Source organism: Hemitrygon akajei, chromosome 1 (assembly GCF_048418815.1).
Source record: "Hemitrygon akajei chromosome 1, sHemAka1.3, whole genome shotgun sequence".
NCBI classification, from domain to species: Eukaryota; Metazoa; Chordata; class Chondrichthyes; order Myliobatiformes; family Dasyatidae; genus Hemitrygon; species Hemitrygon akajei.
Window position 1 is genome coordinate 49993585 of NC_133124.1, and position 22953 is coordinate 50016537.

The window sequence follows — 22953 nt, forward strand, 5'->3', positions numbered from 1 at the left end:
TTAGTCTAGACTTGTGGCATCATAGCATGGATGCGCTGGAGAACATTGTGTATCTGTGTAAAACTGGAGAATTTTATTGGCACAGATTATTTTTCTGACAGTTCTGTTTTTTTAGACTGTCTTCAGCAAAATTATCTTCACTTTTGAATCAGGGAGTTGTTATTGGAAAAGCACACCGAGTACTTTGAACATTGGATGTACAGATTTGGACATGAGCTCATTCTGCGATCAACACAATTTCCCCTTGTCAGTGGATTCTACAAGCTTCTGTCAGTTGTAATGAAAATTGCCAAAAAGATTAAGTATTTCCAGGTAATGAAATTAAATACCTTTCAGTTTCTTCTTTCTCTTACCATTTTACACAATAAACTATTCTGCATCTGAGAGATGAGGAAGCTGACTAACTTAGAAATGTCTGCTTAAGGTATATTTGAGCCTATTGCTGGATCATAGGTAGAATTGAACTGTTATATCACTTTTCCATTTAGATCTTTGAAGTCACAAGATAACGAAGAACATTTTTATAAGCAAATGGGTCCCAAGTATTTCTTTAGACTAGTCTTTAACTCCAGTGCTAGAGTAATGTGACCTAGTTTTGTGAAGATAATAAATAGATTTTTGTAACAGATTCAGAATCAAGTTCAACATCACTGGCATATGTCAAGAAATCCATTGTTTTGTGCTAGTAGTTCATTGCAATAGGCATCTGTTAGTCTTGAGAGACCATGGATTTGCACCTTGGAAAGTTTCCAGGGCGCAGGCCTGGGCAGGGTTGTATAGGAGACCGGCAGTTGCCCAAGTTGCAAGTCTCCCCTCTCCATGCCACCGATGTTGTCCAAGAGAAGGGCACTAGGGCTGATACAGCTTGGCATCAGTGTTGTCGCAGAACAATGTGTGGTTAAGTGCCTTGCTCAAGGACACAACACGCTGCCTTAGCTGAAGCTTGAACTGGTGACCTTCAGATCACTAGACCAACACCTTAACCACTTGGCCATGCACAATTTCATTGCAATACATAATAATTAAAAGAACTATAAATTACAAAAGAAATATATATTAAAATAAATTAAGTAGTGCAAAAAGAAAGGAAAAGTAATAGTTGAGGTATGGTTTGTTATCCATTTAGAAATCTGATGGCGGAGGGGAAGAAGCTATTCCTGAAACGTTGATTGTCTTCAGGCTTCTGTACCACCTACTTGATGATAGCAGTGATGAGAGGGCATGTCCTGAGTGATGGGAGTCCTTAATGATGGACGCTGCCTTTTTGAGGTGTCGTCTGTTGAAGGTGTCCTCGATGCTGGAGAGGCTTGTACCCATGACGGAAATGAGTTTACAACTTACTGCAGCTTTTTGCAATCCTGTGCAGTACCCCATCATATCAGATGGTGATGCAACTGGTTAGAATGCTCTGCATGGTACGCCTGTAGAAATTTGCGAGAGTCTTTAGTGACATACCAAGTCTCTTCAAACTCTGAACGAAATATAGCTGCACTGTACTTTCTTTGTAACTGCATCACTATGTTGGACCAGGACAGATCTACAGAGATGGTGACACCCAGGAACTTGAAACTACTCACCCTTTCCACCTCTGATCCCTCAATGAGACTGTTGTGTGTTCCATCGTCTTCTCCTTCCTAAAGTCCACGGTCAATTCCTTGTTCTTACTGATGTTAGTGCAAAGCTGTTGTTGTGATATCTCACAACCAGCTGATCTATCTTGCTTCTGTATGCCTCATTAACACCGTCTGATATTCTGCTGGGTTTTGAAGTGTTTTGATTAGAACTGAGGGTTTGATTGTGCTGAATGCTGAGCTGTAATCATAAAACAGCAGCCTGATAGGAATTGCTATTCCAAGGCAGTGTGGAGAGCCAGTGAGATTGCACCTACTGTGGACCTATTGTGGTTATATTGCAGTGGGTCCAGGTCCTTCCTTAGGGAGGAGTTTATTCTAGCCATGACCAACCTCTCTAAGCACTTCATCACAGTAGATGTGAGTGCAACTGTGCGATAGTCGTTGAGGCAGCTCTCCCTGCTCTTCTTGGGCGTTGATAATGATTGTTGCCCTTTTGAAGCAGTTGGGAACTGCAGCAGTGAAAGACTGAAGATGTCCTTGAATTCTCCAGCCGGTTGTTTTCAGTGATCTATCAGGTACACCGTCAGGGCCTAGTGCCTTTCGAGAGTTCACCACCTTGAAATATATTCTAATGCCGGCCTCCGAGACAGAGATCACAGGTTCACTGGATGCAGCGGGGATTCACACAGGCGTAGTTTTATTTTCCCTTTCAAAGCGTTTATGAAAGGTGTTGAGCATCACAGCCATTCATGATGATATGTTTCACCTTTTTGGAAGTAGTGAATGGCCTGCAAACCCTGCCAGAGATGATGTGCATCTGATCCCATCTCTAACTTTATGGAAATTGTTTTTCTGCCCTTAAAGTAGCCTTCAGTAGGTCATACATGCACTTCTTGAATGATTTTGGATCACTGGTCTTGCCTCAGCAGACTACGAATCCCCTGGTTCATCCGTGGCTTTTGGTTTTGGTATGTCCACTATGTTCTTGAAGGCACACTTAGCCACACAGATCTTGATGAAGTCGATGACAACCGTGGTGCATTCATTCAGATCCAAAGGTGAGTTTCTGAATATCGTCCTGCAAGTGCCTCTCCACCTACCTTGACCATACCTCACTACTGGTGCTGCAGTCTTCAGTCACTGGGAGTAGAAGTACAGTCAGATGATGGGACTTTCTAAAGTGCGGCCATTCGATGGCACAGTAAGTGTGCATGATGGTGGCATAACTGTGACCAAATGCGTTGGCTCCTCTGGTTCTGCAGGTGATATGTTGGTGGTAGTTGTTCAGAGACCTCTTCAAGCTGGCCTGGTTGAAATCCCCCGCACTGACCGGGAAGGTGTCTGGGGCGGGGGTACTGTTTCGTGACTGCGGATCACAGTGCTCAGCTCCTCCAGTGGCTGTCTGACATTGGCCTGAGGTGGAATCTACCAGGAGGATTGTGGAACACTCCCTTAGCAGATAAAATGGAGGATGACTGATTTCTGGATGTTCCAGGTCGATTGAACAGGAATGAAACAGAACTGCCACATCTGTCCACCATGATGAGTTAATCATAAAATATATTCCACATCCTCTACCTTTAGAAGACTGATCTGGTATTATGCTGCTCTGTAAAAGCTCTTGGGATAAGGTATTTCTCTTGATATCCATATTGGATCTATTACCTGTCTTAAAATCTCACTTTCTTTCCTGCCTCAGGTCAAAAATATTTTCTCCAAGACTGTCCAAAAAAAGTGTCATAGATTTATACACCCCAATCGGGACAATCCTCACCGTTTGCTGGAGAAAATCACCGACTGCTGATGTTTTTGTGTTAGTTGTTTCCTCTAAGTTGAGAATATCTGTACTATTGTCCTTTTTTATAAAATGGAGAGCAGAACATTCGTTGTTATCTGAAGGTGATCTTACTTTGATTCCAATTTAACTTTCTCTGTGCTTTCCAATGTTGTTCCGGTGGAAATTAATCCATCCTTTGATTTGCTGTTTTACATCTTTATTATACAGATCGCCATAATTATTAATTTATGTATCTACTTTAAACCCTTTGCCTCCCCTCTGTCTAATAATTCAGTTAATTATTATTGAAAATGTTTATGATTTCCTTGTTCCAACTAAATATACCACTTAACATACACTCAGTGGCCACTATAGCAGGTACACCTGTTGTACATCTGCTTGTTAATACAAATATCTAATCTGCCAATCGTGTGGCAGCAACTCATTGCATAAAAGCATGCAGATATGGTCAAGAGGTTCAGTTGTTGTTCAGACCAAACTTCAGAATGGGGAAGAAATGTGATCAAAGTGACTTTGACCGTAGATTGATTGTCGGTGCCTGACAGATTGGTTTGAGTATCTAACTGTGCTGCTCCAGAGAGTGCTATATGAGGTCATTCTTACCCTCTGCCATAATGAGTCAACCTATATCTGGGGAAGTGATGACTCCCCCCCCCCCCCCCCCCCCCCCCCGTTGGACTGTTTGAGGTAACATTTTTTTATTCTTTCTTTCTTCTAATATTTGTATATCTGTAATGCTCCTGTGGCACTGTCAATTTCTTTGGGATCAATAAAGTATCTATCTATCTAAATATCTCAGAAACTGCTGATTTCTTGGGATTTTCACATACAACGATCTCTAGAGTTTCCAGAGAATGGTGCAAAGGAAAAAGAACGTCCAGTGAGCGGCAGTTCAGTGGGCAAGAAACCTTGTAATGAGGTAGATCAGAGGAGGATGGCCAGACTGGTTTAAGCTGACAGAATCAGAATCAGGTTTAGTATCACCGACATGTGTCATGAAATTTGTTAACTTAGCAATAGCAGTTCAATGCAATACATAAAATGGAATGAATGAATAGATAGATAAATAAAAGTATATGTATATTGGAGATTAAAGTTGTGCAAAAGCAGAAATAATATATATTGAAAAAGTGAGGTAGTGTTCATGGGTTCAATGTCCATTTAGGAAACAGATGGCAGAGGGGAAGAAGCTGTTCCTGAATCGCTGAGCATGTGCCTTCAGGCTTCTGTACCTCCTATCTGATGGTAACAGTGAGAAAGGGCAGGAGGCCCTTAATAATGGATGCTGCCTTTCTGAGACACCACTCCTTGAAGATGTCCTGGCTCTCATCAGCAAATTTATAGATGGTATTTGAGCTATACCTAGCCACACAGCCATGGGTATAGAGAGAGTAGAGCAGTGGGCTAAGCACACACTCTGAGGTGCACCAGTGTTGATAATCAGCGAGGAGTAGATATCACCATTCGGCACAAATTATGGTCTTCCAGTAAGGAAGTCGACAGTCCATTTGCAGAGGGAGGTACAGAGGCTCAGGTTCTGTAACTTATCAATCAGGATTGTGGGAAGGTGACAGTAACTCAAAGAACCACGAGTGGTGTGCAGAATAGGGTCTCTGAACGCACAGCACCTTGAAGTGGATGGGCTACAGCAGCAAAAGACCACTCCTGTACTCTTGTGTATATGTCTGAGAAAATTAGTTTGCCAATAAGATGCCCATTCTGCCAGTTTTTAACATCTTCATGTAAATTTCTCATTATTAGCTACCATGCCCATTGGTTGATGCTTGCAAATTCTGAAATTCTATTTCCAATTCTATAAATTAATGTTAATATAGAGGTCTGTGCACCTAGCCTGGTGAATGCTACAAACAGCTGTTTCCCTGCTTTGGCAGATGTTCTCTGTTTTTGATTTTTACAGCCAGCTTGGGATCAGCTACTTGCTCCTTGCTGCACATTCTGTGACTACAGTCATGTGTACTCTGTGTGGAAAAAGTGACAACTCTACATGTTGCCTTGCTGTTTTGGTCTCGATTGCATTTCTGATAATCAGAAAACTTATGTTTTGCTAGGGTGTTAGCAGAAAATCGCAAAAACATTGCCCCAAGAACGCAGAGAAGTTTGCCTGCTTTGCTTTATTTGGCAAGTTTGGAAAGGAGGTAAGAGACATCAGAAAAGCTTTTGAATATCTTTGTACTGCAGGAAAAGTTAAATTCTTCTGTGCAGGTTTTTTGTTGCTAACCACTGATAATGCTGGACAACAAAGATCTTGCTTCCTAAATACTTTTGGGTGTATCTTTTGGATTTTGGGCTGCTCATCATGAAAATCTCCTTGAAATTTCCCTATTATGCACCATTTAAAAAAATCCACTATAATCTATTATTTCAATTCATAATTCAAGTAAATTACAGTGTTGCCCGCAATATCTTGTCCAGGCATACCTGGGCATGCTTAGGCAGGACAAAGGCTGCGTAGCAGGACAGGTTTTAGAAAAGCTATACATTTCCGTGAAGGATTTTGAAACTTGAGACATATGTTTCTCAGATAACTGTTGTCAAGGTTAAGAAATGTGTTTTTATTGGTCCACAAATCAAACAGGTCATCAATGACAGGCAGTTCAAAGAACTTCCAGTGGAACTGGAGAAAATCACATGGAAGGCATTCAAGGATGTTGAAGGATTACTTGACAACTATAGAACACCAGACTACGTGCAGCTGGTTGACATTGTGCTTTAAGCATACAAAACCATGAAATACAACATGTCACTAAAGATTAATTTTCTGCATTTCCATTTAGACTTCTTCCCTGCAAATCTTGGGGCTGTCAGTGATGAGCATGGTGAAAGGTTTCACCAAGACATTGTAGGCATGGAGAAACAGTATCAGGGCAACTGGAATCCATCAATTTTGGCTGATTATTGTTGGACAGTTAAATGAGAAGCCTCAGACACTTGAGTACAAATGAAAATCATCAACAAAACATTTTTAGCTTAGTTGAACTATTGCAATGCATCAGCACTGTTATGCAATTAAACACATTATATTCAATAAAAGTTAATTTCTTGTTTGTCCAATTTCTTACGTGATACAAGTTGCCTGAAGTTATATTTGAGTTGAGTTTCAAGCAGCCTAGCATAAACAAAAAAAATTCTGAGAAATCAACACTTTAGAAAAAAATCTGTTGTCCAGTATAATTACTTATTTTTTGCACTAACATGAATAATCAATATTTAAAGAAGCTGGCAATGTGAGATTTAGTCATTAAAAATGTTAGATGATAAGGTAATTAGAATAATAAAAGAAAATTTATGTTTTGATTTTTTGATCCACGTGCTATGGCCGAATTACAGTGGCTAAAGAACTTACCAAGTGCACGTCTTTGGATTTGGGAGGAAGCAGGGACATCCAGGGCGAACAGAAAGAATATACAAAATTCATGTTGATGTCACCTAACTGGGCCACTGAAAACGTGATGTTGCAGCTCTATGAACTGCACCCTACTGCTGTCCTTGAATAAGCATGATGTTTAAGAAGGACTGAGAATTTATCCCCAATATCTTTGCCCACATTTATTCCTATTAATATTATGAAAGAGAATATTTATGTATTTTCTCATTGTTGATTGTGTGAATTTGTTGTGCACATATTCACTGCTCCCTTTCTCTGGGTGGCTTTACTCCATCCCCATTGAACTGATTTTGGGCATGTTGAAAAAGACATGCAAAGCATTATAATTGCGTATTTCTTGTTATTAGACCCTGAATAAAGAATTGATAATTTTTATGTTAAGAAACTGAAAAAAATGTTGAATGAAAATTTTGCCTTATCATAAGCTCTTTAAGATTAATTCCTTTTCTACAGCCGTTGTAAATTGAGTGGTATTTCAATCATTTTATTGCAAGCAGAGGCACTGGTTTTCCTGGAGGAACTTTTTGTTTTATCATGGATTCTATTAATCTGATAGAAATAATGCCACTTTTTCCCATGTTTTATATTCTTGAATATGAAAAACACTGAGAGGCACCAAAATAAGCCCTAGGTTTTTCTGATTGCTACTCGCCGTTGAAATATACAGACTTCCTGCTCTGTATATGTCCTTTACAAATACATTGTTAATGAGTGCTCTGAGACTGAATCAACAGAGCCTGGAATTTATGTAATAGATGTGGGTCAGATGGGTGAGCCAAAATGAAGCTGCTGTATAACAGCCTTTGACTGGCAACAAAGTCATGCTCCCAGCTTTAGCATCTTTCAAAGTTTGCAAGTACTTAATACATTTCAAGGGCAATGAAATCTGAAATGAACATTTTATTTTAAAATGATAAAGAAAATAAGATAATATGAAAACAATAAATGGCAATGGTAAACAGTATTGACTGATGCACAAATAAGGGATTTTATGTACAATGAGCTAAATCTCACACTTTGTCACATTATTTGTTGTAGTTGGCACTGAGAATGAAACAGTACAAGGATGAGTTACTAGCTTCCTGTCTGACTTTTGTGCTCTCTCTGCCTCGTGAAATAATTGAACTTGATATCAAGACTTATATTCCTGCATTACAGGTTAGTATATTTCCCCAGCCTTTTGACTAATAGTACCTTCCATATCAGTGTTTTGAAATATTATTCTCAACTCTATTGGTTTATATTGTTCAAAGGAAATTTGTTATCAAAATACATACATGTCACCATATACAACCCTGAGATTTGTTTTCTTACAGGCACACTTAACAAATGAATAGTAGAATAATAACCGTAATAGAGTTAATGAAAGACCACACCAACATGGATGTTCAACCAGCGTGCAAAAGACCTCAAACTGTGCAAATACAAAAAAAAAGAAAATAATAATAAGTAGATTAGCAATTAATGTCAAGAACATGAGATGAAGAGACCTTGACGTTGAATCCATAGGTTGTGGGAACATTTCAATGATGGGGCAATGAAGTTGAATGAAGTTATCACCTTTGGTTAAGTCATAACTGCCAGTTAATCTGCTGCTCAGCTGTGATGAAAAGATACTGGGTTTGAAGAAGTCATTTCATACTTCTACTAGTCAGTCTTTCTCAATATTGCAAGAAGTGAAGACAGGGCTGTGACTCAGGCATATGTCCATTCCATGGTGTAGCTCATGAATCCCTATTTAATATTTTCTTTTTAATGGGGTTTGTTGATTTAATAGATAAGAAATTTGTCCTTCTATTTCATTGAACAAAATCATACAATTATTATGGTTCTGAAGACCATTCCATCCATCAAATCAATTAATGTATGTCCCATTTGCCCACATTTTCTATCATCCTTTGGGTGTTTTTCCATTCCGCTTGTGAAATCCATTAGTGTTTTCTTTTGCCTTGCAGACAGTGTTTAACCCCACATTCACGTCTGTAGCTGTTTGCTATTAATTTATATCTGTATCTACTAATAAAAGCTCACATACTATTTGGCCTCCCAGTCATCTGCGTGATGGCTTTCAAGAGAATATCTTGGTCTTTTTACACCTAATACCTAATCGCTCTCCATTTAACATAACTTCTGCTTCTCTGTGGATGATCTCACATATTTTCATGCTAACTACCATCTGTCTTGCTCTTGCCCTTGCCCCCTCAATCTGCTTGTCTACATCCCTCTGTCACATACGTCATACAGCCATTGATAAGTTCAGCAGTGAAACTGAAACAAGAAGAGTTAGTTTTCCATTGAAATAGCTGAATAAATGACTCCTGTAGGCTGGGAAGGATAGGAATTTACCCATCTCCGTTTCTAGGTTGTGAAGACCACCCCGTTTCCAGCACTGCTGCATGGTTTCTTTTGATACCCAAAATGTCATAGGTAGTCACCTCAGTGCTCTATGTTTCTACTCTTGCCAAAAAAAAAATTCAAGTTGGCTCTGTGTGGTATGGAGGGGCCCCCACACTGGTTTGGAAAAACTGCAGGAAGTTGTAAACATGGCCAGCTCCATCATAGGCACTAGCCTCCTCACCATCCAAGCCACCTTCAAAAAGAGGGTCCTCAAAAAGGCAGCATCCATCATTAAGGACCCCCATCACACAGGACATGCACTTTTCTCATTGCTACCATCAAGGAGGAGGTACAGCAGCCTGAAGACACACTCAACTTTTCAGAAACCCTCTGCTATCAGAATTCTGAATGGACAATGAACACATGAACACGTCCTCAGTACTTTGTCTTCTCTTTTGGCACTAATTATGTCATTTATGTTTTTATATATACTTTTTATTGTAAGTTATAGTTTTTATTACAAAGTACTGCAGCCTCAAAACAAGAAGTTTCATGACATATCCCAGTGATATTAAACCTGATTCTCATTCTGAAGCAGTGATCATTTGAGATACAGTGCCTGTAAAAAGTACTCACACCCTAGGAAGTTTTCATGCTTTAGTGTTTTACAACATTAAGTCATAGTGGATTAATTTAGCTTTTTTTTTGACACTGATACACAGAAAAAGACTCTTTTGTGTTAAAGTGAAAACAGATCTCTACAAAGTGATCTAAATTAATTACAAATATGAAACACAATTAATTGCGTAAGTATTCACCCCCTATAATATGACACAGCAGATCATCACTGGTGTAGCCAATTGGTTTTAGAAGTCACATAATTAGTTAAATTGAGATGATTGTGTGTGGTCAAGGTGTTTCAATTGATTGTAGTAAAAGCACACTTGTATCTGGAACATCCAATGCTGGTGAGTCAGTATCTTGGAAAAAAACACCGTGAACACAAAAGAACACTCCGAACAACTACATGAAAAGGTTATTGAAAAGCACAAGGCAGATGGATTCAAGAAAATTTCCAAGTCACTGAATATCCCTTAGAGTACAGTTAAATCAATCATCAAGAAATGGGAAGTATGGTATAGCTGTAAATCTGCATAGAGCAGGCCACCCTCCTCAAAAACTGAGTGACCGTGCAAGAAGGGGACTAGTGAGGGAGGCCACAAAGAAAACTAGGACAACTCTGGAGGAGTTATGAGTTTCGGTGGCTGAGATGTGAGAGATTGCGCTGACAGCAACTGTTGCCCGGGTGCTTCACCAGTCACAGCTTTATGGAGGATGAGCAAAGATAAAGACACTGTTGAAAAAACCTCGCATGAAATCTCAACTAGAGTTTTTCCAGAAGGAATGTGGGAGACTCTGAAGTCAACAGGAAGAAGGTTCTATGGTCTGATGAAACCAAAATTTTAGCTTTTTGGCCATCAGACTAAACGCTATGTTTGGCGTAAGCCTAACACTGCACATCCATCATAAAAACATCATTCCCTGCTGTGAAGCATAGTGGTGGCTGCATCATGCTGTGTGGATGCTTCAGTGCAGCAAGCCCTGGAAGGCTTGTGAAGGTAGAGGGTAAAATGAATGCAGGGAAATCCTGGAGGAAAACCTGATGCAGTCTGCAAGAGAACTGCACTTGGGAGAAGATAAGTTTTCCAGCAAGACAATGACTCCTAAGCATAAAGCCAAAGTTAGACAGGAGTGGCTTAAAAACAACAAAGTTAATGTTCTGAAGTTGCCAAGTCAGAGTCAAGACCTCAATCTAATTAAGAATGTGTGTTTGACATGAAAAGGACTCTTCACTCATGATTCCCATGCAATCTGACAGAGCTTGAGTAGTTTTGGAAAGAAGAATGGGGAAAAATTGCAATGTCCAGATGTGCAAAGCTGATAGAGACCTATCCACACAGACTCGAGGCTGTAATTGCTGCCAAAGGTGCATCCACTAAATACTGACTTGAAGGGGGTGAATATTTATGTAATCAATTATTTTGTGTTTAATATTTGTAATTAGTATATATATCACTTTGTAGAGATCTGTTTTCACTTTGACTTTTTCTGTTGATAAGTGTCAAAAAAAGCCCAATTGAACCCACTGCGATTCAACGTTGTAAAATAGTAAAACATGAAACTTCCAAGGGGTAGTGAATACTTTTTATAGGCACTGTATATACAGAACCTGCTGAAAACTTGAAAGAAGTGAAAGTTCAGAAATCATTAGGATGTAGAAGTGTAAAACAAATGAAAGGGAGCATTTGGAATCCCAGCTTCATAGACAGAATATAAATAGCACAAAAACCAAGAGGTAATGCTAACAGCCAAATTAGTCACTGGTTAAACCAAATGTGGAATCCAATTAATTCTGAGGCCTGGTTTATGAATTGCAACCAGTCATTTTCATTGGAACAGCATTAGAACAAAGTTACTTTCATTTGAACAGTCAGAATTCGCTCTCACTCGATGTCAGCAAGACCAAGAAGCTTTTTGTTGACTTCGGGAGGAGGAAACCAACGGTCCATGAGCCAGTCTTCGTCTTGGGGATCAGAGATAGAGAGGGTCAGCAACTTCAAATTCCTCGTGCCATTACGAAGAAAGCACGGCAGTGCCTCTACTTTCTTAGAAGGTTGCCAAGATTCAGCAAGTCATTTAAAACTTTGACTAACATCTATAAATATGTGGTGGAGAGTATATTGACTGATTGCATCATGGCCTAGTATGGAAACACCAATGCCCTTAATAGGAAAATCCTACAAAAAGTAGTGGATATGGCTCAGTCCATCATGGGTAAAGCCCTCCCCACCATTGAGCATATCTACATGGAGTACTGTGATTGGCAAGCAGCAACCATCATCAAGAACGTCCACCATCCAGGCCATGGACTTTTCTTGTTCCTGTTATTAGGAAGAAGGTACAGGAGCCTCAGAACCATGAGTTTCACAAAGAATTATTACCACTCAGCCATCGGAATGTTTACCCAGAGGGGATACCCACTCACCCTGAACTGTTCCCACAACTTAGGCTCACTTTCAGAGACTCTTCATCTTGTGTTCTCTATTTATTGCTTACGTATTTATAAGTAAATCGAATCTCTGAGCTGCAGCAATTCAGATAACCTATTAAGGAACTGGAGTTGCAGCTGAATGACCTTCGGCTCATTTGGGAAGCTGAAGATGTGATAGATTAGAGATACAGGGAGGTAGTCAGCCCCTGTGGTTTGTTCCAGGAGGCAGGTAACTGAGTGACTGTCAGAAAAGAGAAAGGAAATGGCAGCCAGTGCAGTGTGCCCCTGTGGCCATACCCCTCATTAATAAGTATGCTGCTTTGGAAACTGTTGAGGGGGACGAGCTACTGGTGGGAGCTGCAGGGACTGGGTCTCTGGCACTCTGTCTGGCGCAGTGCTGATGGGGGATTCCATAGTTAGAGGGGTAGACACGAGATTCTGTGCAAGTGTCACTCCACTCTTCAAGAAGGGTGGATGGTAGAATAAAGGAAATTATAGGCCAGTTAGTCTGACCTCAGTGGTTGGGAAGAAGTTGGAGTCGGTTTTTATGGATGGAGGCACATGATAAAAGAGGCCAAAGTCAGTATGCTTTCCTAAAGGGAATATCTTGCTTGACAAATCTGTTAGAATTCTTTGAGGAAATAACAAGCAGGATAGGCAAACGAGAGTTGGTAGCTGTTGCGTACTTGGATTTTCAGAAGGCCTTTGACAATGTGCCACACATGAGGCTGCTTATCAAGATAAGGGCCTGTGGTATTACAGAAAGGATTCTAGCATGGACAGGGGATTGGCTGATTGGCAGGAGACAAAGAGTGAAAATAAAGAGAGCCCTTTCTGGTTGGCTGTCAGTGACTCGTGCTGTTCTGCAAGGATCAGTGTTGGGACTGCTTCTTTTTATGTTATATGGCAATAATTTGGATGACAGAATTGATGTGGTCAAGTGGTCAAATTGATTTGTGGTCAAGTTTGCAGACGATAAGAAGATACATGGAGGGTCAGGTAGTGCTGAGGAAGCAGGAAGGCTACAAAGGACTTACAGAACGAGAATGGACAAATAAGTGGCAGATGGAATACAGTGCAGGGAAGTGTGTGGTCATGCATTTTGGTAGAAGAAACAAAAGTGCAGTCTATTTTTTAAACGGAGAGAAGGTTCAAAAATCAAAGGTTTCAAACGTAATTTTAATGTCAGAGAAATGTATACAATATACATCCTGAAATGCTTTTTCTTCACAACCATCCTCTAAAACAGAGGAGTGCCCTAAAGCATGAACAACAGTCAAATGTTAGAACTCCTAAGTCCCCCCCCCCACAGCTCCCCTCCCTCCCCACGAGTAAGCCGCAGTAAGCAACAATCCCCCAGTGGCAAAAAAAAAAGCATCGGCACCCACCACCGAACACTCAAGCATGAGCAAAGCAACAGCAAAGACTCAGACTTGCACTACTCCAAAGAATTCTTGCTCACCCGTTATTCAACATACCACACGCTCTCTCTCTCTCTCTCTCTAATAAGGGAGAAAGAGGAGTCTCCATTTCACAGAAAGAAGGGAGGCATAACAAACAACTGGCTGGTTTACGATATTAGAAGTCTGTTGCGTCGCTTTTTCCGAGGTCTGTGCCCAAAGATCTCTGGTCTCTGGGCACACATCCATAGATTTTCTGTGACTCCCCTGAAGACACACCGATCTCCTGTTGTGACGCCGACCTTCGATCCGCCTGTCTCCAGAGCTACGAGATCTCGGCCCTCCGAAGGCGAGCTGAACTCTTAGGCTGGGCCCTAGGCGTGCCGAACAACGGCCAGTTGTGAAACCCCGAGAGCGGGCCCCATTCCCGCAAAGCATGGTAGTCAGCATGTAACTCCAGGCCAGGGTCTTCAAAAAAACCCGGAAAGGGAAAAATAGAGATATTAAAGATGGAAATAGAGCTGTTTCTGAAGATGAAAGCAAAAGAGTCACTGTTAGGTGCCATTCGCCCTCCTAAGCTCTGCCTTCAAGGTGCAATGGGAATTGGATGTCCTTGTGTAGGATTTCCTGAAGGTTAACTTGCAGGTTGAGTTGGTGGTGAGAAAGGCAAATGCAATATTAGCATTTATTTTGAAAGGATTAGAATATCAAAGCAAGGATGTAATGCTGAGGCTTTATGAGGTACTAGTGAGGCCTCACTTAGAGTGCAGTGAGCAGTTTTGGCCCTTTTACCTAAGAAAGGATGTGCTGACATTTATGAGAGTTCAGAAGTTCCTGAGAATGATTCCAGGAATAAAAGGGTTATGCTATGAGGAGTATTTGATGGCTCTGGGCTGGCACTTGCTGAAATTTAAAACAGTGAGGTGGGCGGGGGGGGGGGGGGGGGGGGGGAATCTCATTGAAACCTATTGAAAGTTAAAAGGTCTAGGTAGAGTAGATGGTTCCTATAGTGGGTGACTCTAGGACCAGAGAGCAAAGCATCAGAACAGAGGGACATCCATTTAGAATGGAGATGAGGAGGAATTTTTCGAGCCAGCGGGCGGTGAATCTGTGGAGTTTGTTGCCGCAGGTTGGCTGTGGAGGTTAGGACATTTAAGGTGGAGGTTGATAGGTTCTTGATCAATCAGGGCATGAAAGGTTACAGGAAAAAGGCAGGAGAATGAGATTGAGAGGGTAAATAGATCAGCCATGACGAAATGGTAGAACAGACTTGATGGGTCGAGTGGTCTAATTCTGCTTCCATCTCTTATAAGTTTATTATTTATTTTTTCCTCGGCTCAAGCTGGTAAAACCTGAGGTACTGGCATAGTCAAGCACACTCATTTGTCAATTGCTAGAAACTTCCATAATATTTAAGTAGTATTCAGTATTGTGGCTTTATGTAGGTTTACCAACATATTACTGTGGAACTATATCCTGTCATGTCAGTCTCAAGTTCCATTACTTGGCAATATATACACACATTAGAATCAGAATCAGGTTTATTATCACAGGCATGTGTTGTGAGATGTGTTAACTTAACAGCAGCAGTTCAATACAATACATAATATAGAAGGAAAAAGAAATAAATAAATAAGTAAATCAATTACAGAATACGTAATCAGCTCTTTCGTCTTACTGACGTTGAGTGCCAGGTTGTTGCTGTGACACCACTCCACTAGTTGGCATATCTCTTTCCTGTATCCCCTCTCATCTCCATCTGAAATTCTACCAACTATGGTTGTATCATCAGCAAATTTATGGAAGGTATTTGAGCTATGCCTAGGCTCACAGTCATGGGTATATAGAGAGCAGAGCAGTGGGCTAAGCACACCCGTGAGGTGCCCCAGTGTTGATCATCAGTGAGGAGGAGGTATCGTCACCAATCTGCACAGGTTGTGGTCTTCCATTAGGAAGTCGAGGATCCAATTGCAGAGGGAGGTACTGAGGTCCAGGTTCTGTAACTTATCAATCAGGATTGCAGGAATAATGGTGTTAAATTCTGAGCTGTAGTTGATGAACAGCATCCTGACATTGGTGTTTGTATTGTCTAGGTGGTCTAAAGCCGTGTGGAGAGCCATTGAGATTGTGCCTGCCATTGACCTATTGTGGCGATAGGCAAATTGCAATGGGTCCAGGTTCTTGCTGAGGCAGCAATTCAGTCTAGTCATGACTAACCTCACAAAGCATTTAATCACTGTCGATGTGAGCGCTACTGGGCAATAGTCATTAAGGCAGCTCACATTATTCTTCTGAGGCACTGGTATAATTGTTGGCTTTTAGAAGCAAGTGGGAACTTCTGCCCATAGCAGTGAGAGGTTGAAAATTGAACTTGAATACTCCCGCCAATTGGTTGGGACAAGTTTTCAGGTCTTACCAGGTACTTCATTGGGGCCTTCTGCCTTGCGAGGGATCACCCTCTTTAAAGCAGACATCCCACCTCTCCCGGAAGTTCCGGGAGTCTCCCACATATCGATGATGGCTCCCTGATGCCCACAAATTATATACAATATCCCGAAATCAATTTTTTTTTGAGAGAGAGAGGAAGAGGAAGAGTGAGAGCAAGAGGGAGCATCCTGATTGGTCTCTCTTCATGCTAAGTAGACCTATCAGTTTTCTCTGTGGGCGGGCTTTACAGTCAACCTCAAAAATAATGACAGTGTAGCTCGCTGTGGCTTGCAACAGTGACTTTTTTTATTGCCCATGGTGGGTTAAAATGTAAAAGACATGTTGAGGTGAGTTTAACAGGTGTCATTCATTCATTAGCATAGCTGACATTATTTAAACTAGCTGGCTAGCTGCTCTATTGATGTCCTACATGATGAGACCAAACTCCCTGTAGACTTGCTTAAAGTTGTAATAGAATAAAAAAATGACTCCATGACGATATAAGTACATATTTTAATGTCACATTTTCTGCATGTACCCAACTTGGTTTATAGATTAGACAAAATCACTAAACAAAGTATTACATACAACCTTGGAGGTCAACCGGGGGGTGGTGATACGGGGTTGCGGAGAGCGGGGGTGCTACCTCCGTGAAATGAGTTTTTGCAGTGTGGGATATCTGTTAAAGACAGCGTAACATTGGTCTCTGAGACAGAGATCACAGGGTCACTGTGTGCAGCCCTGGATCTTCACAGCTGCAGTTATATTCTCCCTTTCAAAGTGGGCTTGGAAGGCATTGAGTTCATCTGGTAGTGAAGCATCACTGCCATTCATGTTATTGGGTTTCACTTTGTAGGAAGTAATGTCTTGCAAATCCTGCCAGAATTGTCGTACATCCAATGTCACCTCCAACCTCGTTCAAAATTGTCTCTTCACCCTCGAAATAGCCCTCTGCAAGTCATACCTGGTTTCCTAGTGCAGACCTGGGTAGCCAGGCTTGAATGCCACAGATCTAGCCTTCAGCAGACGACATACCTCATGGTTCATCCACGAATGAATGTTTCCTTCTAATGACGTGTCTTTCTGCTTGAGTGGTCTGAGTTGTAAACCCCTGAGAAGCACCTGCAGCAGTCACAGCCTGTGGTGTTGGTGGGTACTTGGAGTGCTGAGAGTGTCTTTTCCCGGCGCCTGTCCGCCTACTCAGCAGTGCACCACTAGCAGTTCATTTGCTGTCATGCCCAGCGCTAGCTCCTGGAATGCTCTGGCGATCCCCAGGCGGTAGCTGTAATCACTCTATTTAGTAGACATCTCTCCATTTCTAAAACGAAGGGGTGTTGCTTTTGATGCCTACAGCCAGGTTCTAGTGTCAGCCACCCCTGACATGGAGAACAGATGCTGACCAGAGCACCACCCCATCTGGGTGCAGACATGCCTGGATTTTATTATTATTATTATTATTTATTTTTTCTCGGCTCAAGCTGATAAAACCTGATGTTTGGGCATAGCCAAGCACACTCATTTCTCAATTGCTAGGAACTTTCAGACTATTCTGGTAGTGTTTAGTATTGTGACTTTCTGAAGATTTACATAGATATTTCTGTGTAGCCCTGATTCTCGTGTTGTATTATTATGATTATTATTTCTTTTTTTCTCTTTGATATTTGTACAGTTTGTTGTCTTTTGTACATAGTGTGTTTGTCTGTCCTATTGGGTACAGTCTTTCATTGAATCTATTGTGCTTCTTGTATTTACTGTGAAAGCCCACAAAAAAATTAATCTCATGGTTGTATTTAGTGATATATACTGTATGTACTTCAATAATAAATTTACTATGAACTTTGATTTATAATGGAATCATCAGAAATATTTAAAACTGAGACAATTAACAAGAAAAATATTTCTATTGGCTCTGGTATCAAAAAGGCAACATTGCTGATGTATTTGAGGACTAAGGTTCAATGGGTTTGAGGAAGCAGAATGTGCTTAAATGGTTGGCACGGTGGAGAGAATCTGTTGTAAATTTTGCTGAATGTGTTATTTACTGTGTTTTCTCTTCCCAAATCAGACTACATTTAAACTTGGTCTTAGCCACATCCCTCTTGCTAATGCTGGGTTGGATGCTCTAGAAGACTGGTCCTACCATCTGCCCAAGCAAACCATTCAACCTTATTACAAGGACATCTTACCACATTTGGATGGCTACTTGAAAACATCAGTTTCAAGTAAGAACCTTGAGTTATTTTTGTTTTTCTATTCAACTCAGTAAAGATTCTTTATCCACTTCGTAAATAAAATTGTTCAGCCTAATAGTAACAGCTGTAAACTTCAGAGTGTTGGTGTTTAGACTTGACCAATTTGTGTTCGGATTTATTCATTATCAGAAATTGCAGAGAGTATTGTTTTATATTGTAGTTTACTTATAGAAATTAAAGATTATAAGGGGCTTGTTAATCAGGCACAGCTGAAAAAATAAAAATTCTGCGTAATGAATCAGAAGCTTGAGTGAAGGAGAAATACACACAACATAAGGTACCAAAAACACCACTGAAGTTCAAAATAGAAAATAATAATTATTTGCTTTCAGAAATAAAATGAATAACCTCATATTCATCCATGTTAGACTGCATCTGCCATACCTCTTCACCCATGATGTCCATCTTGCATTCTCCTTGAACCTCACACTTGCCTCAGTTTTGTGTTGTCTTCCAAATGTTTCATTTGGTTCTTCCATTCAAATCATTGATAGCTATTGTGAAGGGTTGGCACACAATCAGTGATCCTTGTAGTATCCCAGTAATTACTACCTCAACAATCTCTACTCTCTGTTTCCTGTAAGTCAACCTGTTCACAGCCCATGCCAATAAACTGTGTTTTCCCATTCATATGTGTTTTACTTTTGTACCCTAATCTATAATTGGTGTTCTAAAAGTCAAAATGCACTACATTGACTGATTATCTTTCATATATCAATGCTTATAATGCTAAGTATCCTGTTATTGGATCTATTGTAATTGATTTTTTATATTTTTCCCTTTCTTGATATTAGGCTTACTGTTTTTTTGTTACTCTTCCTCCTTTTCTTTAATATTGGCGTTACATCCTCCAATGTGTAGAAAAAGCTTCTGAGTATAAAGCATATTGGAAGATGATTTTCAATATATTGAAAATTTCACTATTTCTTTGGGGAACCTAGAATGTATATATTCAGGTTCTGGGGCTTTGTCTGCATAGAACCCTGTTAATTTCCCCTACACTATTTCTTTACCAATTCTTTTTTCTTTTTCTCAGTCTCTGTAGACCCTTGGTTCCTAGAATAGCTGGGAGTTATAGAACATAGAAGGGCAGAACACTGGGCAGGCTGTTTAGTGCAAGATGTGCTGACCTTCATGACAATTTATATTAAATGCCCTCTTCCTGTGTATAATCTCTGTCCCTCCATTCCCTTCATATTCTTGTGTCTATCTAAAACCCTCTTAATCTCCACAAAATTCCTGCCTCCATTATTAATGCTGTAACCTATGCCAGGCACCTAATGCTCTTTGCATAAAAAAATCCTTTCCCCTTGCGTCACCTTTAAACTTGCCCCTTTAACCTTAAAAGCGTATCCACTGGTAATTGAGATTTCTATCCTAGTGAAAAGGTTATAACTCTGCCCTATCAATTGTCACTAATAATGGCAGAAACCGCTGTGTGGTCTCAGCTCAGCTCCTGATACTCTAGAGAAAACTATTCATTTTGTCCAACCTGTTCTTATAGCTCATACCCTCTCAGCCCAACTTTGGCCCTGTTTCCACAGACTCCATATCTTTCCTATAATGGGGCAAGCAGAACTGTGCTCAAAACTCCAAATGTGGTCTGACTAAAGTTTTGTCTAGAGGCTTCCTTACTACCAATGAAACCAACCATGCCTTTTTCACCACCTTAACCATTTTCAGTGAACTAATGACATAGACCACAAGATCCCTCTCTACCTCTGTGCTACCATAAACTGTAGACTTTCACCTGTCTTTTGACCGCTCAAAGTGCAACACTTCACACCTGCCTGGATCAAACTACATTTGCTACTTCTCTGCCCATATCTGTGACCAATATCATTCCTGCTGTATTCTTTGATTGTCCTTTACACTGTCCACAACTCCAGCAACACACACAAAATGCTGTCGCTTCTCCCTATAGATGCTGCCTGGCCTGCTGCGTTCCACCAGCATTTTGTGTGTGTTGCTTGAATTTCCAGCATCTGCAGATTTCCTTGTGTTTGTGTTTTACAATTCCAGCAAGTTTGGTCTAATCTGCAAATTTGCTAATCCACTCATCTACTTCTTAATCCAAATCATTAATATAGTATGTCACAAAAACTGGAGGTCTCGCCATTGATCCTTGTGAAGCACCACTGACCAAGGACCTTCAGCCAGGATAACAGACTTCCCCCGACCCTGTTCTGTCCTCCGTGGGCAAGCTAGTTCTGAATCCAAACTTACAGTTCACCTTAGATCCCATGTATCTTTATCTTTTGAATCAATATAAAATGAGGGATCCTGTCGAATGCCTTACTCAAGTCCATGCTGATATTGTCCACTGCCTCACCCTCATCAAGCTCCTTTGTCTTCTCAAAAAATCTTGATCAAGTTTATAAGGCATGATCTGCCCTGCACAAAGCCATACCAACACTCTTAAAACAGGCCAGGCCTTTCCAAATGTGCATAAATGCTATTCAAATCAGAGTCAGGTTTATTATCACTGACATAGGTTGTGAAATTTGTTGTTTTGCGGCAATGCATAAAATATGCTATGTATTTTGCAGTAAGAAATATACATTGAAGTTAAATTAGTAGGGCAAAAAGAAAATAATGAGGTAGTGTTCATGGGTTTGTTGTCCATTCAGAAATCTGATGGTGGAGAGGAAGAAAGGATTCCTAAGAGTGTATCATCAGGCTCCTGTACCTCTTTTCTGACGGTAGCAGTGAGAGGGGGCATGTCCTGGGTGGTAGGGATCCTTAATGATGGATGTCGCTTTTTGAAGAGTGCGTCACTGTGAGTGAGGTGGGTAGTGGGATCCAAGAGACAGTGCTGGAGGAGCCTCAGCCCATGAGCTTGTCCAACAGGTCTGAGATTCTTGATCCCTGTGTGGATGAGAGTGGGGGCTGTAGGAAGGGTGAGCAACCTAACTGGCACTAAAGTTCAGGGAGCCATTCAAGAGGTGGAAAAGAAGAGAAATGTAGTGGTAATCAAAGTGTAGTCAGGGGAATAGACAGAGCTCTCTGTTGCAAGGATAGAGCGTCCCAAAGGCTTTGTTGTCTGCTCGGTGTCCTGGTTTGGGACATCTTATCTGACCTGCTGAGGAATTTGCAGTGGAAGGCGAAAGATCCAGTTGACATGGTCCATGTGGGTACCAACGATATAGGTAGAATGAGGAAAGAGGTTCTGCTGAGGGAATTTGAGCAGCTAGGAACCAAATTAGAAAGCAGAACCAAAAAAGTAGTAATCTCTGGATTACTATCTGAGCCAGCCTCGTGCAAATTGGCATAGGGTCAAGAAGATTAGAGATTTGAATGTATGGCTTATAGATTGTTGTGGGAGAAGTGGGTTTGAATTCATGGGAAATTGGCACTAGTATTAAGGAAGGAGGAAGCTGTACCAACAGGATGGGCTCCACCTGAACCGTGATGGGACCTGGATCCTAGCGAATCACATAACTAGGCTGTGGATAAGGCTTTAAACTAAATTGTAGCGGAGTGGGCTCAACAGATTGGAGAAGTATGGATAAAGTAAAAAAGAAAAGCGTGGATAAAGATTAAGAAAAAACAAAAGATAATAAAGAGCCAAATAAGAGTGGAGTCAAGAAAAGTCAAGTGCAAAAGAGTAAAAGGTTACAAGGTTTTAAAAGCACAATGAGTGCAAGGGCACTTTATCTGAATGTCCGCAGTATTCAAAGAAAGCTTAGTGAACTTATGGCTCAAATCAGTACAAAAAGTTATGATTTATTGGCCATTACAGAGACCTGGTGGCAGGGTGGCAAGGATTGGGAATTAAATATCCAAGGATAACAGTAATACGGAAGGATAGGCAGGAAGGTAAGGGAGATGGAGTAGTGCTCTTAATTAAAGATTAGATCAGGGCGATACTGAGAGACAATATAAGATCTAAGGAACAGAATGTTGAATCCTTCTGGGTAGAGATTTGGAATAGTAAGGGAAAAACCACTGGTGGGAGTTGTCTGTCGGCCACCGAATAATAACATTATAGTGGCAAGAGCTATAAACAGAGAAATATCTGAAGCATATTAAGAATGGAATAGCAGTTATCATGGGGGACTTTAACTTGTACGTAAATTGGTTGAATCAAGTTGGTGGAGGCAGTCTTGAGGAGAACTTCACAGAATGCATCCGTGTGGCTTTCTTGAACAGCATGTTACTGAACCTACAAGGGAATATGCTATCTGGTCCTGCGCATTGACGCAGGTAAAATTAGTGATCTTGTAGTTAGGGATCCTCTTGAAAAGAGTAATCACAGTATGATTGAGTTTCTCACACAAATGGAGGGTGCAGTAGTTCAATCTACAACCAGTAGATTATGCCTAAACAATGGAGACTGCAGTGGGATGAGGGAGGATTTGGCTTGTGTAGACCGGGAACACAGGCTATTTGGTGGGGCAATTGAGGAACAGTGGAAGACTTTCAAAGAAATTTTTCACAGTGCTCCACAAAAGTATATTCCAGTTAAAAGCAAGGACAGTAAGGGTGGGGAGAGCCAGCCTTGGATAACTAAGGAAATAAAAGAAGGCATCAAACTATAAGCTTGTGCATACAAAGTCACCAAGACTAGTGGGAAATTGGAAGATTGGGAAAACTTTAAAAAAAAATAACAAAGTACCATGAAGCAAGCAATAAAGAAAGGGAAGCTAGATTAATAAAATAAACTCGCACAAAATATAAAAATGGATAGTAAAAGTTATATAAGGT

At 40.7% G+C, this 22953-nt stretch overlaps 1 protein-coding gene across 1 annotated transcript in view; it reads left to right on the top strand.

The window, feature by feature from the left end:
* The window catches only part of prkdc (protein kinase, DNA-activated, catalytic subunit), a 236238-nt gene that overhangs the window by 45075 nt on the left and 168210 nt on the right, over positions 1-22953 (top strand). Inside the window, exons 18-21 of the mRNA XM_073042713.1 lie at positions 153-312; positions 5442-5528; positions 7817-7936; positions 18060-18216. Of these exons, the coding sequence (XP_072898814.1) occupies positions 153-312; positions 5442-5528; positions 7817-7936; positions 18060-18216 (524 nt within the window). The remainder of the gene's footprint in view (positions 1-152; positions 313-5441; positions 5529-7816; positions 7937-18059; positions 18217-22953) is intronic.